Source organism: Pelecanus crispus, chromosome Z, assembly GCF_030463565.1.
Source record: "Pelecanus crispus isolate bPelCri1 chromosome Z, bPelCri1.pri, whole genome shotgun sequence".
Classification (NCBI taxonomy): domain Eukaryota; kingdom Metazoa; phylum Chordata; class Aves; order Pelecaniformes; family Pelecanidae; genus Pelecanus; species Pelecanus crispus.
This window is the reverse complement of record NC_134676.1, coordinates 45,588,538-45,608,089: the sequence shown is the minus strand read 5'-3', so window position 1 is coordinate 45,608,089 and position 19,552 is coordinate 45,588,538. Positions and strand designations below refer to the sequence as shown.

The window sequence follows — 19,552 nt, the reverse complement described above, 5'->3', positions numbered from 1 at the left end:
CCTGCCGATGAGAAGTAGTGAATGAATTCCTTGTTCTGCTTTGCTTGCATGTGTGGCTTTTGCTTTACCTATTAACCTGTCTTTATCTCGTGCAATGCACAAGTTTTCTCACTTTTACTGTCCTGATTCTCTCCCCCATCCCACTGAGGGGGAGTGACTGAGCGGCTGGATGGTGCTTACTTGCTGGCTGGGGTTAAACCATGACAGCCTTACAATAACGTGAAATAAAATGTTACCTGTATTTCACAGGTAATATACCTAGTGCTTGCAACTCTTGAAACTGAGGTCCAGAGAAGCTACCAGGTTAAAAAAAATTAATTTACAATCTCTTTTTCCTTAAAATTGGAAGTTAATTAGCAAAAATGGTAGATTTTTCCAAAGTGATGTGTGCTTCTTTAGATGCTGAAGTACTGTCACCCTAAGTGACTCGGCAGCCCTTGCTTAAGGAGTAGGTGAATGAGGAGGGACTGGATATAACACACTCAAAGCTTTGTTCCAGAAGCGCCTGTACCTCTGGTCTGCAGGATTTTAGTGTGCCCCTTCACATTATGCACGTGGGTGAGGTCTTACGTGGGTTCACCTCAGAGAGCGGGCCATTGCAACTTCTCCTATTGGTACCTCCTCAGCTGCAAGGGGCAAGCTCAGTACCCCATGTTCTCCCTTTGGGCGCTGCTATCGCTGGCAAGCACAGTGCCCAGCCAGCTTCTCCTGCTGCTTACTTTTACCAGCAGGGACACAAGGCATGAGAGAAATGGGGGTTTATAGCAATGATGAGTAAAATGTTAAACTAGCACACATGAGATGACCTGGAAGCTCAGAAAGGCCGAGCTTCCCAGACAGGTCCCTCTCCTTCAGGCAGCCTCCAGGGGCCCTTCCTGTATGTGAAGGGCTGCAACCCATGTCCGCATGGGAACTCAGTAATGCAGGCTGTATTTCCTAGCTTCCTCTTCACGCTCGTCAGAAAACTACTTATTCCCTACCTTCCTGCTGACTCTGGCAGGTCTGATACTAAGCTGTACCACCACAGGTATACAGAAGACCATGGTATCACTGCAAGGCAATTACTTCAAGCAAGTCATAGAAGGTTAATACAGGTCCACACGCAACATCCTTTTCAAGTTTCACTTCCACAATTAATTCACTGAATTATAGTGCCCCCAGGTCTATCAGCAGAGTCTGCTTTCACAGATTTCATAACCAGATTAGTTACCTAGAATCACTAGATGATCTTGACTGGAATTCCAGATATCACAGATCCAGAAATGGGTTAGAACAAGCCAGTGAAGACATCAGCTACGTAAGCTACTGCAGTCTTCACAAACCTCCTAAAATGCTACTGGGTTTTCAAGTCTAGCCCTGTGCCGCAGCTGGGGTAACACTCCCGCGGTAAATAAACACTGCACATTTTACCACCCCATGGTCACCATCAGAGGTGGAGCCGGAAGCCAAGCAGAAAGCCCCATTCCACCAATGTACCTGTGCATATCCCATCTCACACACAGAGGCAGTCTTAATCTAAAGGGGAAGGGGCAGACAACTCCATACGTCAGCCCCTACTGCTGATCTTTTTGAACATCAGCTTCTCCCAAGAAGTACACTGGTTCCACCTCCATTACAATGCCCCAGCCTTGTTTCTAAGTTAGCTTTGGGGCTGCTGGTGCACATACACCCTGCTGAAATCTGGCTGAAACCAGATCACTGTGTGGGTTTCCAGAGCCACGTAAACCCACTCCCAGCCTGCCTTTGGGTCTCTGCAGAGGGGCCCATGCAGCCAGCGTCTAACAGGCTGCTACCAACCACCAGCTGCATAGAGATTGCTTCCTGAAAGCAGTAGAGGCAAGAGGTTCACCAGGCACTAGTGTTTCTTCCCGTAGAGTACCTGTACCTAGTATTCTCTGCAAGTGCAGAGCTTCTCTCCATTCAATTTCTCTGTTTGCTGCTAGGGATTACCAGACAGCTTTCTGAGCAGTTCATCGGTGCCGTAATGCAACTCTGATCTCCAAAGTGCTAGCAACTAACATGGGCAACAACCTACACCCCTTCAGATTAACAGAAGAACTTGATTACAGTCAAGTCAGAGCTAAATTCCTTTATGGCTGCAAAGCCTCTATGTTCACCTTCATATACTATTTTCCTTCAAAGCCTTAATTCTTTAATGTTCCTGTATAAAAACTTTCTGTTTACCTTTAAACTAAGTCACAATTTTGCAGTCATAATAGGTTGTTCAAATATTTTGCTCAATAAAATAAGAATTTGTGATTGATGGAGGTCACCTCTTAATTCTAAAGGACAGGTTACAGAATCATAGAATCGTTTAGGTTGGAAAAGACCTTTAAGATCATCCAGTCCAACCATTAACCTAACATTACCAAGTCCACCACTAAACCAATTAAGGGCAGAGTAGCAATTTTGTGTTTCCTGGCTTGGTGGCTGCATTATTTATAATGAAAGTAAAAACTAGGAATCATTAAGATTGGAAAGGACCTCTAAGATCATCCAGTCCAACCATCAACCCAGCACCACCATGCCCACTAAACCATGTCCCCAGGTGTCACGTCTACCCGTTTTTTGAACACTTCCAGGGATGGTGACTCCACCACCTCTCTGGGCAGCTTGTTCCAATGCTTGACCACCCTTTCCGTGAAGACATTTTTCCTCATATCCAATCTAACTCCCCTGGCACAGCTTGAGCCCATTTCCTCTCGTCCTATCACTACCTACCTGGGAGAAGAGACCAACACCCATGTCACTACAACCTCCTTTCAGGGAGTTGTAGAGAGCGATAAGGTCTCCCCTCAGCCTCCTCTCCTCCAGACTAAACAACCCCAGTTCCCTCAGCCGCTCCTCGTAAGGCCTGTGCTCCAGACCCTTCACCAGCTTCGTTGCCCTTCTCTGGACACACTCCAGCACCTCAATGTCCTTCTTGTATTGAGGGGCCCAAAACTGGACACAGTATTCCAGGTGCGGCCTCACCAGCGCTGAGTACAGGGGCACAATCACCTCCCTGCTCCTGCTGGCCACACTATTCCTGACACAAGCCAGGATGCTGTTGGCCTTCTTGGCCACCTGGCCACACTGCTGGCTCAAGTTCAGCTGGCTGTCGACCAGCACCCCCAGGTCCTTTTCGGCCAGGCAGCTTTCCAGCCACTCTTCCCCAAGCCTGTAGTGTTGCATGGGGTTGTTGTGACCAAAGTGCAGGACCCGGCACTTGGCCTTGTTGAACCTCATACAGTTGGCCTCGGCCCATCGGTCGAGCCTGTCCAGGTCCCTCTGCAGGGCCATCCTACCCTCCAGCAGATCGACACTCCCACCCAGTTTGGTGTCATCTGCAGACTTACTGAGGGTGCACTCAATCCCCTCATCCAGATCATTGATAAAGATGTTAAACAAGACTGGCCCCAAAACAGATATATATTATTGACCATGTTATAACACAGAAAGCCATAAAGGCTGAGTAAATCTATTTTCACTGTTATGACTATATTTTGTATTGTTTCTGAGCAGCAGAACACGTTTTTAGAAATATTTTGTATAAACATTTTCACTAAGAGCAAAGCTGGTACGTGTTGCCTCCGCAATATTTCTAGGTAGAGGTGCTAGCTTTCCCAAACTGTACAAGTAAAATAAAGCTTCAGATCAACTGCACACTTTCTCACAAAATGCAACAATGGTAAAACCATTTCCCAGCCTTCCCGAATGACGGCTGACAGATGTGTTTGTAACCCACATATCTCCCTCTGGGAAAGAAAATACATCACACCTGTGGAAAAAGGATTTCTGGATAGTGCATTTGCAAGTTGCCAGGCTTTCTTAACTGTGAAATGGAACTGATCACAAGATCTCAGAGGAAGTCATTATGGGAACCTACAGGGGGAACCTAGAACCAATTAACTTTCAAAGTCATCGTGGTCACCTCATAATGACTCAGTCACATGTCATGTTGATCACATTGCTCATATTGTAATGGCACCTAAATGATAATTAATGATTATCTAAGCATTTCTGATGAAGTTAAAAAAACCACAAACCCCCAAAACCTAAGCCCAAACCCCTTGTTTGAAGAAACTTAACCTAGTAAGTTGAAGCTTACAAGGTTTAATTTACCTTGCTTAGATTTCAAAACATAATCTAGTAAAGAAGAATTTCAGAACCAATTTTTTCCATTTTTTAAAGCAGATTCAATGTGATAAATTATCTGGATTCTTCTCTAATCCAAAAATTTCTTCTGTCAGCTTGCAGAAGCAATGTTTTCCTTCAGGATTCTGTGGTCAAATGTCTCTTGTATGACTCCTTGCATTATTTTGAAACAGAAGTTGTCAGCCCAAGACTAGACTGAAATATTGCTACTTCTGTTTTATTTAAGGTTAAGGGGTTTTACACCCATTTCATTTCACAGCCTTTATGAATTGTGCAGTTACCAATCCAGTCCTCAGAAGCACAAAGTATCAATATTTTGGAAGAGCAGAACAGGGCTGCTAGCTCGTTACATTACTTGCCCACTGAACAACACTGTACTTAGATTTTCTTTACCTAGCCACCAGAAAATTCAAGGCATATTACTGCATCACTATACCTTGTCATTTTCACTTGTGCAGCATCTATTAGAGACACCAACTGCCATGAAATCCTCTCTTTAGTCTGCCTAAATTCTTCAATTCTATTGAACAAGAAACACTGGTCTGGTCTACACATCCTCTGTGCACCCACCTGTGGGCCTACAATTCAGGATTCTGAAGTCAAAAGGTGGCACACCTACAAATCAGCAGTGCAGAGCTTGCTTACCTGCTGTTACATCCCAATAAGCACCACCGATTCAATCCTCTCAAAATTTAGCACAAGACCACTCAAGAACAACTTTCTTATGACTAACAGGTAAAATTAACAAAAACCTCTACCAAAAGAAAACTAAAAAGTAAAGAAACTGTTCAGACCTCAAGCTTCTCTGGAAGCCAAGCTATTATAAGTGTAACAAGTTAAATTAACTCCCCAATAAGATGGAAGGAAATTTAAAGAGTTCATCATTGTTTGTCCTTATTTAGTCTTCAATGAGCAACTCATGACATCATCAGAATTTTTACACATGCATTTACCATGCTCTCCTTGCTCTGTTCTGTTTTAGTTAATATTATGAAGGTACCAATAAGGTGGCAACTCTTTCTGAGACACTGGGGTGCACAGGACTAAATTTTAAAGCAAGTATAGGGGAACTAACTTTTCAAAAAGCATAAAACCTAGTATTTAATGCACAATCACTTGTAAGGTAATATAATTCCTCCCTTTCTGAGCTAAGACTTTCACAGCCGCCTTCTCCTTTTCTGAATTTTAAAAACTGATATTCATCGCTCGAACTATGCTACAAGAGCTAACAGCCTTAAATTAAGATTTCTAATTCAGAACTGAAGGCATTTTTGTTGCAGAGAAACATATGAATACCTAACTCCATCCATAGCTTCCCAGTGAAAAGTCAGCTATTGCTATCAAGCTGTTTTAAAATACATCTGCATCGCTTCTGAGCTTTCTAAGGAATTGCTATATAATTCAGGATAAGGGTAGTTATTCTTTGCAGTTGCACCCAGAAACCATAACCAAGGCTCTACAAAGCAGCACACACTGAGTATATTTTGTAAGTCTGCAGTCTAAATGAAGACATAACAAAGTGGAAGGAAAAACAAAATAGAAGAGACAGAGATTATACATCCAAGGTTACTAGCAGGCCAGCAAAAGGGGAACCAAGCAGGCGCAAAACATGCTTGAGGAAGGAAAATAATTATCACTGTGCAACAGAGGCATCTGTGCTTTCTAGTCTGTGAAGTCTGATAAAATTATGGTTTCAGCAGAGCTCACTGGAAATCGCTTAGTATTGCTAACATGTAACAGAGACTAGTTGCAGCTGGATAGAAAAAAGTACTACAAAATTCTGACTAATTCAATTATTTGTGTGATAGGAGGAAAAAAAAAACTATTACAGTTTTAAGTTAGATGAGGAAGAGACAGTGTCTTCCAGTTCATATGTAATATGCACAGCATTCCTTGCAAGATGATGAAAGAGTCCACAGAGTGGGCATTTCAAAGGTTATTTCCAAATCAAGGAGACACACACCACTAAGACCTAGAAATATGAAAATACATCCAATTTCTCTAAATATACCAAAAGACTGTAACAAAGTAAGGCTCTTCAAGAATATCTCATGCTTGTGTGTGACTGCTGAATCTTTTAAGGAAGCACTTGATTTTAAAAGTTTCAGAAATTAAGTGCTTTGTAAATTTATTTTTTTTTAGGTCTGTTCCCTGACATACGGTAGTTGAGAGAAAAAGCTCCAAACTCCTGTGTGGATAAAGTTTTTGATGTGCACCTCTGTTTTGCATTCAGTGTTGTGAGGACCTCGCCACTGCAAGAATTAATGAACTGCCGACGTATTTCTGCATACAAATCACCACCTTGAATGCTTTGCTGGCTGATGTAATATTTGCTGTGAGGGAATGAAGCGAAAACTTCTACAGTCAGTTGCTCACCTCTGAGAAAGAGCTGATTGATAATGCAGAAAAATGTTTAGGAGGATGCATGCAATACTGCAAACCTCTTGCTGAACCAGGAAATAAAAATCAAACAGGCAACAGGTGCTGTTGCCCTGAGACTGCAGGTTAACATCTACTGGCAGCCACCGAAAGGGCAGCTGCAGGGGGCTTGATGTCTGCGGGCTGCAGCTTCTACTAAGAACAGCAACCAGAGATACTTTTCCCCATCACCGCTCACATTATTACCCTTGCTTACTAACACAAAACCTGTGTTTCTTCTGAGTTTGTATTATGTCAGGAATTTCTCATACATAGCTGGAATGTTGCTTTTTAGTTTCTCTCTAAATTCTAGAAAAATTAAGTTACCCAAAATCCTGTCTGTATGTGATATACTGTCTAATGTTGTAGTCATAAAGGAAGACAAGTCCCAAGAAAAATGCCACGTTCTAATCAAATGGGAAAATGGTAACTTAGGTTGGATTCTGAGGACAGGAAAACAGGCGATTTCATGAGCTTTTGGCTTTATTTCTGTTTGTCTAAAATTGTTCTCTAAGAACAAAGAATGGCAGGTGAGTAGGTCTGTAGGCAAAATGTGAATATTAGAACACTAGAGGAAAGGGATTACGTATTTAAGTGTCTAAGCATGCAATTAAAATTACAATCTTTTGCCTTTTCAAAAGCTTTACATAACACCATACTGATTTTGAGAATTACAAAACTTTACAGCAATTAGCACACTCAGTTTACAAAGGGATCTTTTCCTCTTAGACCCTCTAACTAAATAAAACCATTACCTTTGTGATACCCCATATAGCACTTCAACTTGAAAGACTCACATAGCAGTTTGGAAAAGTGAAAGAGTCTCCAACTGAAGCTATATGGGGATTGTTAACTAGGCAAAAGAATTAGCTAAATTGCAATGCAAATAGTTTGCTGAGCTTCACACTATCAAGCTTACAAAATACTAACAAACATTGTCAGAAGCAGTATCTGCTTCCCAGTGAAGGTCAGTGGGTACACACAAACACACACAGCAACCTTGATGCCAAAAGAGCTCCTATTCCAAGTAGAAAGAGGGGGGGCAGAACAGCCCCATTCCTCCTACCACTGCCCACGATTACAGTGTCTTCCTCGGAGCTTTCAAGTCTAGACGCTGGCCTGATTTCATCTGGACAGATTACAGAGCAGAAAGCAAGCGCTGCACAAGCAGCGATACACTGACAATAAGGTTATAGACAGGAAAAATGTGAGAGCTAGTATCAAGTGGGGAGAGGAAGAAGCATGACACTAATTTTGCTGTGTATTCACGACACATTTAAAGAGTTCTGAACAAAAAACAGGAGTAGCAGATATTCCGACAGGAATACAAGGAAGTTTTACTTCATACAGGATGATAACGTAGCTTTTTTCAAAAAATACTTGCTTAAATTATCCAGAGTTGACAAACTAATGCAAGTGTATACTTCTGGAACTAGAAAACCAACCCAGAATACAACAAGTATCACAGTAAACCATCACATGCTGGACTAGAAGTGTAAAAGTATGTTCTAACATAACAAAGCAGTATCATGCACATATATACCATAGAAAAGATGAGACTCCAAAAGCTACTTCCCAGTTTTCTTTTTAAATCTATACCGCAAATCTACACGTATGTTACTGAAAGCATGCAACACTAAATATCCTTATAAGGTAAGTGGAAATATCATTTACCAAAGCTAGTAAACAGGAAGATACAGCCTACCGAAGAAAAATCACGGCCAAGGAAAAGACACAAGTGCTGCCTAAGATCCTGGTATCAAATAATTTGCCTGCACAAAACACTTATTCTGAACCACATTTAACTGATACAGAGCAAGTATGGCAATAACACAGTGTCAGGCATGCAAACTGTGTAAAAACATGCACATCCCACGAGCAGACACTGCCAAACTGTAATGGGTGAGTAATGCTTAACTTCTAAATTCGCAATCTTTGAGGAACTTGAAGCCAGACTGGAAACAATGCAGAAGTATTCTCTGCTGACATATTTACCTCAATCCATTAGCAATAACCTTGGATGAAAAATGGGAACTAAAACAAGGACATGAAAGTTCAGTTTACATTTCAACAGGACAGAACTAGGAAAATTCTGTTCTCTTATGTGGGCTAAAAAAAGAGAAAAAGCATTCAGTGATACTACTTTACACCAACATAAAACACTGCAAAATTTGCTAAACTAACTGCCACTTAGAATCTCTATTTCCCTCTGCTCTTAGCTTTGCATCAGTTTATTTAGCTCCAAGCTACTCTTCTGGATCTGTAACATCAACAATGATTAAAGTAGCAAGCACAAAAAATACTAAATCTGCTGAACTTGTTTTTTTTTAACCTTTGTAGTGCATTTACAGTGAAAAGTATGTGTTGAAATCAAGAAGCTACAACTCTGACTTAAAGAATTCTCAGGCTATTATCTACCTTCTTTTGAGGTACTAAGGAACATCCGTTAAATCACTGCAATTCTCAGAGAAAGTGTCTATTTTTTTAAAACAAACAAACATTCTGTTACTCCTCCCCAGGTCTTTAGAGCTACTTACAGTTCCAGAATAAGAATGACATCTGTTTTGTTCTCATAAACATCATGCAGCGTGATCACATTAGGATGTCGAATCTCTTTTAGTATGCCAACTTCTCGTTCAATATCTTCGCGGCTCACTCCACGCCGGCTGGATTTGGTTCTCCGTTTCTTGATGAATTTTGCTGCAAACTGCTGACCAGTGCTTTTCTCACGGCATTTTTTCACTACAGCAAACTGCCCACTAAAAAAAAGAAAAGAAAAAAAGAGGGAAAGAATGAAGATTAGTGTTTGGTTCAAGAAATTTCAGAGTTAAGAGTAGCCTCTAGTTGCTACGGTGGGGGAAAAAAGCTGTACCTCTGAATTACCAATTCTACTAAAGCACACTACTGCTTTTTATGCAATCTAGAATAATACCTGAAAAAAACGCTAGAGAAGGCAGAAAAGCTAAGTTAAGATATCGCTTTTACATCACACAAACATACATATACACATTTCAGCATATCCGTAAATAAAAGATAATACCTGTGTAGATCACTGGATTTTTGACAAATATGTGCATTGGGGATTACTGGGAAAAAGTAATGGTTTCTGCATTTCTCCTTCCATATGCATGTTGAGGATAATTTTTTTTGTTCTGCAGGACAGGCAGTCCTTAGTGTCTTCCAATGTATAAGATATGTCAATATTCATTTTATTCTAATCCTCAAGTTCCTATTTTTATAAGTTTTTAAAACAATACTGGGTTTCAGGACACTGCTTTCGTTTTTAGTTTTGAAAGCACTGACTAAACACAGTAGTATCAAGAATTACAGTTATTGTATCATCTTGTTAAGTAGGAAGAGCTTGAACATGAGAAAAGTACCGAGGCATTGAGGAAGAAAAACCTGTGATTGTGTTACAAACCAGAAGAAACTGCAGGAAGTGGCTGACTCCAGCACGTTATCATTGACGTATAAGTCTGTTGCTGCTAGATGCACACACTGATTTGGGTCAGAAATCTCCAGGAATCTAATGCTGAGTGTCCTGGTTTCGGCTGGAATAGAGTTAATTTTCTTCCTAGTAGCTGGTGTAGCGCTGTGGTTTGGATTTAGGATGAGAAGAATGTTGATAACACACTGATGTTTTAGTTGCTGCTAAGTACTGCTTATGCTAGTCAAGGACTTTTCAGCTTCCCATGCTCTGCCAGGTGCACAAGAAACTGGGAGGGGGCACAGCCAGAATAGTTGATCCAAACTGACCAAAGGGCTATTCCATACCATGTGACGTCATGCTCAGTATATAAGCTGGGGGAAGTTGGCCGGGGGGCAGTGATTGCTGCCTGGGGACTGTCTGGGTATCGGTCGACGGATGGTGAGCAATTGCATCATGCATCACTTTCTTTGTGTATTATTACTACTATTATTATTATATTCTTATTATTACTACTACTATCTTACTTTATTTTATTTCAATTATTAAACTGTTCTTATCTCAACCCAGGAGTTTTCTCAATCTTACTCTCCCGATTCTGCCCCCTGTCCCACTGGGGCAGGGGGAGAGAGCAAGCGGCTGCGTGGTCCTTAGTTGCTGGCTGGGGCTAGACCACAACCATCCTTTTTGGTGTCCAATGTGGGGCTTGAAGGGTTTGAGATAATAACAGTTTAACCAGAGTGTGTTAAGGAATCTGTTAACAGTTGCCGGTCATGATATTAGTTAATCTGATCTGCACCATGCTCCTTTTTTTGCTGTACGTGTTAAAGATTGGTGTTGGTTTTTGCAGTTTGCTGTGCTCTGCAGTGATAACTGATGTTTTGCCTGGGAGGTGTGTTATTAAAACACTGACCTTGAGCATTACTTGGTGTTTAGAGTTTGTACTGAAGCCATTACTGTACTTCGGGTACCACCTCATGGAGAGAATTAGCAATTATACCTCCTCCCCTAGGAGGTTTTTTGTGGAGGAAATACAGAATACCTTTGCTACCTTCTTCTATGATGTTTCCTCCTTTACTACAATAACTTTTCAGTATCTTGAACATCCTTGGGTAGTTAAGATACATCTATTGGTATTTCTTGGGACTATTATTTTGGTTTTGATAAAGGTTAGTAAGCAATTTAAGAATACACATCATGCAACTGATGCTACGTGGAGTATGTGGGTTGCACTAATCACACAACGGGCTCAGATAGGAAACCCCAGTCACCCAGGAGGCTTGGAAGTGATCATGGACTGGCCCGAAGGCAAAAATTTTGGAATATCACCAGAGGAGGAGGTGACATGTGCTGAGGAGGCCCCACTGTATAATAAACTGCCAGAAAATGAAAAGCAACATGCCCTGTTCACTGATGGGTCCTGCCGTCTTGTGGGAAAGCATCAGAGCTGGAAAGCTGCTGTACGCAGTCCTATACGACAAGTCGCAGAAACTGCTGAAGGAGAAGAGGAGTTGAGTCAGCTTGCAGAGATGAAAGCCATCCAGCTCACTTTAGATATTGCTGATAGAGACAAGTGGTCAGTACTTTATCTCTGTATTCACTCATGGATGGTGGCAAATGCCCTGTGGGGGTGGCTGCAGCAATGGAAGCAGAGCAACTGGCAGTGCAGGGGCAAACCCATCTGGGTTGCCGCACTGTGGCAAGATATTGCTTCCCAGGTAGAGAACCTGGTTGTAAAGGTACATCATGTAGATGCTCACGTACCCAAGAGTCGGGCCACTGAAGAACATCAAAACAACCAGCAGGTGGATCAGGCTGCTAAGATTGAAGTGGCTCAGGTGGATCTGGACTGGCAACATAAGGGTGAATTATTTATAGCTCGGTGGGCCCATGATGCCTCAGGCCATCAAGGAAGAGATGCAACATATAGATGGGCTCGTGACCGAGGGGTGGACTTAACTATGGACAGTATTGCACAGGTTATTCATGAATGTGAAACATGCGCTGCAGTCAAGCAAGCCAAGTGGTTCAAGCCCCTCGGGTACGGCGAACGATGGCTGGAGTATAAATATGGGGAGGCCTGGCAGATTGATTACATCACGCTCCCACAGACCCGCCAAGGCAAGCGCTATGTGCTCACCATGGTGAAAGCAACCACCGGATGGCTGGAAACATATCCCGTACCCCATGCCACCGCCCGGAACACCATCCTGGGCCTTGAAAAGCAAGTCCTGTGGCGACATGGCACCCCAGAAAGCATAGAGTCAGACAACGGGACTCATTTCCGAAACAACCTCATAGACACCTGGGCCAAAGAGCACGGCATTGAGTGGGTGTATCACATCCCTTACCATGCACCAGCCTCCAGGAAAATCAAACGATACAATGGGCTGTTAAAGACTACCCTGAGAGCAATGGGTGGTGGGACATTCAAACATTGGGATACACATTTAGCAAAGGCCACCTGGTTAGTCAACACCAGGGGATCTGCCAATTGAGCTGGCCCTGCCCAATCAAAACTTCTACGTACTGTAGAAGGAGGCAAGGTCCCTGTAGTGCCCATAAAAAAATATGCTGGGGAAGATAGTCTGGGTTACTCCCCCTCGGGCAAAGGCAAACCCATTTGTGGGATTGCTTTTGCTCAAGGACCTGTGTGCACTTGGTGAATAATGCGGAAGGATGGGGAGGTCCAATGTGTACCTCAAGGGGATTTGATTTTGGGTGAAAATAGCCAATGGACTGAATTGTGTGATGTTAAATGCTATATAATACTGTATGTTATCTCTTTTATGGTTGCTATATGCCACATCAATGGTATTACAGTAAGAATCGCCCAGATTAATGAAGAATGAACTTTGATGAAACTGAGAAAAGTGCAGCAGTGTTGGAACCAGAACTGGCTTCAGCATGCAACAATCCAACACTGCACACCACCTCTCCTGATCTGAAAGACTGTCATGACAGATGGAACCCGAAGTCATGGACTAAATGAACTCAATGGACATTTTAGAGGGATGGCCCATAGATAAAGGGAATGATATCTGTGTGTATGTATCAAGATAGGGAAAGTGGTGGTGATTAATTAGAACACATTGGAAAGGGGAGGACCTGTGCATGACGTAGATGGCATAGAATAAGGGGTGGATACTGTCCTGGTTTCGGCTGGGATAGACTTAATTTTCTTCCTAGTAGCTGGCATAGTGCTGTGTTTTGGATTTAGTATGAGAATAATGCTGATAACACACTGATGTTTTAGTTGTTGCTAAGTACTGCTTATGCTAGTCAAGGACTTTTCTGGGGGGGGTTGGCCGGGGGGCAGCGATCACTGCTCGGGAACTGGCTGGGTATCGGTCGATGGGTGGTGAGCAATTGCATTGTGCATCACTTGCTTTCTATATTATTATTGCTGTTATTATTATTATATTGTTACCATTATTATTATTACTATTTTACTTTATTTCAATTATTAAACTGTTCTTATCTCAGCCCAGGAATTTTCTCACTCTTACTCCTCCGATTCTCTCCCCCATCCCACCAGGGCAGGGGGAGTGAGCGAACGGCTGCATGGTGCTTAGTTGCTGGCTGGGGTTAAACCACGATACTGAGTTAAAGCAAGAACAGGATTTCTGATATTACTGAGTTTTCTTTTTAAGCTTTCTTAATTTCTTGCTGAGGATTCTCTAGCAATTCTGTTCTTGGTTTATTTCACTGTACGAAAAATTCGCAGAATTACAGAATGTACCAATGAGAAAATTTTCTGAAGTTAGCCTACTTTGTTAACTGAAGAAGTGGTGTCCCCTGAGGTAGACCTAGAACAGTGGTTAAATCAAAGCTAAGCCTAGCATGCTTGACTATCTACACAGTGATGGAACATGTAGGCATGTATAATTCCACCCAGTACTTAGAAGAGGAGCTAACCTGTATTAGTGGTTAATTAATTACAACCGACAGAGATCTCTCTAGAAAGATGCATCACCCGCAAAAAGGGCATCCTATAATGACAAAGAGCCAAGTGGGAATCATTCAAAGCTACACATCTCATGCATGAACTCAACGCACAATACTACTTTATTACTGGAGCATGAACATGTGCCAGATATGCCGACAAAGTAATTAAGCAATTAAGGAATGCATGACAGATAGAAAATAGAAGATGATAACTGATCATCAACAGTGTTATGCAATAAACGAAGATAATAAAATGCTGTAACGGAAAGTCACACCCATGATTTTTTAATTTAGAGAGCTGATCAGCTGAAAATACTTTATGCTGCTGGGTCACCACTATCACCACTACTGTGCTGACTCCATACAGAACGCCGAGTGACAAATTTTCTCGAACTGGGACACACAGTTGGGCAAGGCTAAATGACTGTCACCTGCACAAGGCAGGGCAGACACAGATCCTCTCCTATGAACTCCTAGAAAGGGACTCTAGAGTAGCCACCACCAGCTGGGAAGCCTTTGAATGCAGACATGGGCAGTGAGAGAAGTAAAATCCAAGAAGGAGTCAACATTCTTTTAAGTTTTGATGTTTGGTTTTATGTCAATGTTATGATCCCCATTCAAGTTTCATTCTCCATTATTTCATGAAATCAGTTTATGAACTTGTGAGATGACTTCATGTTGCATAAAAAAAAAGAATCCTTGCCTTAAATTCTCCCTCCTCCCCACCTCCCCAATTCTGCACAAAGTTGTCAAGGGCCAGGTTCACCAGACAAGGCCCAACACGTTATTATTACAAACTGTGGTGGACAGAGCAGTGATTTAGCCCCCACCATATCCTCTTCCCCCTTCCACATAGGCTGGAAGACCTGCTTCACTTGCCTAGACTTGGTCAGCTAGTGCTATCTGAGATGCTCTTGGACACCTAAGACATTCATACAGGACTGGCAGATAAGGCACAGGATTTCTGGAAGATCTGTGTCATCCTAAATGGGCAGCAGAGGGTACCCTAAGGTACATCAACCCTCTCTGCTTGGTTCAGTTCAACTCCACAAGACCTCTTCCTGCAACAGTGGCTCTAGGTTTTCATCTCCAAGGTCTGAGCAATTTTGCACTGCCAGCCAGAGTGGAGCATGTACTTAGATATTCACACTGCTGCAGAGAAGTGTAAACAGAGTCTTCTGGCCCTTGCTTACAGGGGGGGAAAAGCAGCGATTCTCTCACTCTCTCCCCTACAACATGCACATCTCCACAGAGATATTCAGCTTTATTTCAAAAACAATCAGCTTTTCATAAAGTTCACAGTTCCAGAGAAACAGCAAAGTCAGACAGTAGACAGACACAGGCATCACCATGACTCTGAACATACTCAAGCTCACAGACCAGAAGGAAGTAAAAAGCCATTGCTTGCCTTTTGGCCACTTGGCTGGCTTTCAAGCTAGAAGCCGAAACTGCCTGAGACAGAGGAAAAATATTTCATGCCCCATAGGCTTGAATGCTACATGGCTCATCACTTGCTTATTGATGCTCACCTTGTAAGTTCGGCAAAAGCTACTGCTTCATTTAAAAAAAAAAAAAACATACCAAACACAATGAAAAAAACCCACAATGCAAATCAAACCCAACCCAACAACAACAAAACCCAAAAGACTAAAAATCAAAATTACTGCTAACATCAGCTTTGGAGAGTTTGGGACTGAAAAGGAACTCTGAAGTACAGGGACATACAATACATTTTGATATCCAAGGAGATTTAATCATAAAAGTTGACTGGGATTAGGAGTTATCTATGTTTCACTGACAAAGCATGTATCATTGACTTTTGGAAAATTCTGGTATTTGAATTTCTGATGTTTAGCCCACAACAGAATTTTTCCTTTAGTGCTTCTCCACTGAGGAGAGCAATGCATTTTAGGCTTCTTTCTAAATAAAAAATATTCTGCAAGTGTTTTTAAACATGCATTGGCTGTGGACCTGTAAGCTAAAAAAAGATGGGTTTTCCACAGTATTACTCATATTTTAATTACACCATTCCCCAAAACCACTTCATGCTTCCAGTGCCCTTACAGCTAAGGCTATTTAATCTTATTTTGGCAATGGGTCAACTACGATGTTACAGCATGAGCCTGACCTACTGAAACAAAGGGGACCAGGTAAGACAAACAGATCTCTCCTCCTCTTCTGAGCTATGTAACTTTATTTTTGCAGTCTTTTACTTTTCTCTCTAACTACAACCACCTGTTTGAATTCACAAAATATAAAAGTGTTATCAGAAGACCAATACATTGTTTAAAACCACACGACTTTATAGATTGGTCCCATCCGCAGTTTATTAGGTTGTCAGGCTCCAGAAATCTTTGAATTGCTCAAGACTGCAAGAAAGTTATCAGCTAACAGGTGTCTAGAGTAAGTGTCAGTTATACACCAAATAACCTTCTTATCGTTGCTGTTGTGGTATTCAGCACATAACCCCACAATTAACTGTTTGTTATTAAATGCTGTACATGCAGATCACACTTAAGCTGCAATCAAAGGGGTATTTCATGCCTGAGATCCCTAAGCCACACCATTTTACAAGTCTCTGTAAACTCATGTTTTAAAAGCAGAGGAGAGGTGTAAATCAAAGGGCATTTACTGGGCTTTAGCCCACAGAACTGCAGGGACAAGCAGGTCTCTATGGGCTAACACATTTATATCCAGTAATATTCTCCCTCAGATTCTACAGTTTCAGATCCAGCATTCATTCATATGGTGTCTTCAAAGCCAGAAAAGCCCTTTAGTTTTTTAAGTTCCCTTGCTTTTGCAGATTTGATTTAAAGTGGGTGGGGTCAAAAAATGATTGCCATTTTAGGAGACAATTACACTGGGGGGGGAGGGGGGAAGTAATCACAAACTCACACTTAATTAAGTATCTGACATCATTTTTTTTCCACGTGGCAGAATCAGGTTAAACAGCGAAGCAGGATGACAGCTTGACATGAGAACAAATACTTCTGCTAATAACAGTAATTTGTTTTGTGATCTTATAATTTTTACTCAACCAGCAGTTAATTACTATCCTAAATCTACTGTTTCTGGGGTAGTTGGCATGATATCTCCACATCCAGTGATTTTTCAGACTCGCTTCAGAACAAGTACTTATCCCAACACCTAATCATTACATTTCTCCATCTTTTTTACATCATAAGATGACACACGCTGCCCTTTACAATACATATATATGTATCTCTATATATGCAAAAGTTATGCAGAGAAGTGATGGAATCACCAATAAACTGCCTACACTCCACCCTTTATTGGTTCTGGCTTAGCAGGATCATAAAACAACTATTCATTAGCATGAATTATGGACAATTTTAACTACAGAGACAGACATTTTAGAATCCAAGGGAAAAACCAAAAAAGTCCTTTCATTTTTTCCAGAAGAATGATCACAGTGATGAGGGGTGCCAGACATCCTGTATTCCTCCCCACTCCCAACCTTTTGCACCAGCTGTTCCCAGCTAGCTCCTTCTGCAAGGAGTGAAACTTTTGCCCCAAGAACCCTCCAAGAGAGGTCCAGGCTGAACACAGAGATGCTCAAGTAACCCCCAGTGACCAATTTTCTGGTATTTATTGCCACAATAGGGCAAGCATGGGGGATTCTCCATGCTATCATCATTCAAAAGACAAAGTTTAATGGGAGCAGGGGATAGGAATAAGGAAAAGGCGTTATACTGACATCAGAGTAATAAGATGTCTGTGTACGTTTCTGACACTTAGGCACTTTTTCTTCCATTTTAAAAATTTGGTATTCACTACGCAACTCTGAAAATGCAATATATTAAGATCCAACTGCTTTTACTACTTGTTTGACTCCTTTCCTTTTTAAAATTATACTAATCCAACAGAAAGAGACTTCCATAATACTATTAGATTAGCCCATGAAAGAAACTGCACCTCAACCACAGAGCCATTTGTTTCCCCCAATAAAACAGTTACTAGCAGACTGCAGACACCTCTGTCTTTCCTTAAAGATCTGCAGCAGGGAAGGCCAACTGAGTAGGTGATTTCCACCCCCAGCAGCATCTCTGCGTCAGTCACCTCCATCAGTCACCACCGCCACCCATGTACCGCTGCCTGTCATCAAGGGCACTTGAGCTGCTTCTGCTAATAAGGTTAACTCTCACAAGATTCTCCAGTGAGGCAGCAGTACCCAAGTCTTCCAACAGAAGGGAAGACTTCTCCACAAACTGTGAAGGGTTATAGCTACATAAAGTCCCTCTCCACCTTCTAAATCAAGCAAACCAACATTTTCACTTCAGCTGCAATGCCAAATTGGAGGCAGTCTCTTTCCCCTCCTTCCTCGCACCCTCTTTATTCTTGCAAAACATGGTAAACTTTATGAGGCACTTGGAAGCCTCTCTTGCGTGTATAATACTTACAGTACTGCAGCTGAGAGTCACTAGCACAAAGCATTATGCTTACTCCATTGAGGAGGTAAGCTATTATCAGCATTAGCAGGGTGGGGTAAGCCATGGTTAATAGGTTAATAGAGTTCTGCAAGCAGATGTGACTGGGAAGCGATAGTGTTTCATGTGTACCATGCTCAAAAAACAACCTGTTTCATAGAATAGCAGCTTTAGTACTAGCTAGCAGCATTATGCCTGCAAGGAAAAATCTTCATTGATCTTGACAGATAAACTGGGATACTCTAAAACAAGGTATCTTGCCAGGTAGAGTTTCTCCAAGTGTGCATGCACTTCTTTTCTTTTCCCCACAGAAGGCATGTTAAGGAACATAAGGACCCTTTCCCCAAACCACTTTTTTAATTTTACAGCCAGCCAAAGAGTACCAGCAGATAGAGAATGAACGCAGGACTAACTGATAGACTCGTACCATATTTGTTTAGGCTCTGAAAGTTGTAAATACTTGTACAGTGCTCACAATTTTTGTGCTTCTTCCCTTGCCCTGCAATGTTTAATTCTCTAGCACAGGCATGGAGAGAATGCCATAAGTATTGTTCAGCTGCAAACCCTCCAAGTACTGGAGAGCTTTGAAAAGAAATGGCAAACAACATGAAGATGAGAACATCGCAGACAGCTGTATCTGAAGGATACCTGGATGCTGGATAGATTATTAGGCTATTTATTTCTCTTTTTTATTTTTTTTTCTCCTCACCAGCTCTGGCAAAACAGTTTTCAATGTAAGTAACAAGTTTACATTTCAAGTGCTGACACAGCCACACATCTCTCGTTGACAGCGGAGCTGTCTGCTTTGTGTCCATAGCGGAGAAATGCATTTTCAGAGTCCACAGTGAGTCTAAGTGGCAGCACTCAAAAGTACTTGACCACTCTGTAACATGAAGGAACAGCATCTAATTACTGTTAGGAGTAGGTAGGAGAAAGAGCCACAAGCACCTGAACAATCCTGTCGATCACCATAAACATGTTTCAGCTGCACTTGAACATTTGTTACAGGAAAGGGCACACTGGCCATAGCGCAATAGAAGTAGTAACTTTGGGAGACACATGAAAAAAGCAGTACTAAAGAAAGGAGGCAAAAGAGGACTTAAACCTGAAACAGCATTTAAGCTAAAGAGACAACAGTCCTCCAATGCTGTATGAGTGACTAAGCAGGAGAATA

General features: G+C 41.8%; 1 protein-coding gene across 2 annotated transcripts in view; it reads right to left on the bottom strand.

Annotated features, from left to right (window-relative positions):
* The window catches only part of DAPK1 (death associated protein kinase 1), a 97,729-nt gene that overhangs the window by 45,668 nt on the left and 32,509 nt on the right, over positions 1 to 19,552 (bottom strand). For both annotated transcript variants that reach the window (XM_075726010.1, XM_075726009.1), the window contains exon 2: positions 9,093 to 9,314. In XM_075726010.1, coding sequence (XP_075582125.1) covers positions 9,093 to 9,314 — 222 coding nt within the window. The remainder of the gene's footprint in view (positions 1 to 9,092; positions 9,315 to 19,552) is intronic.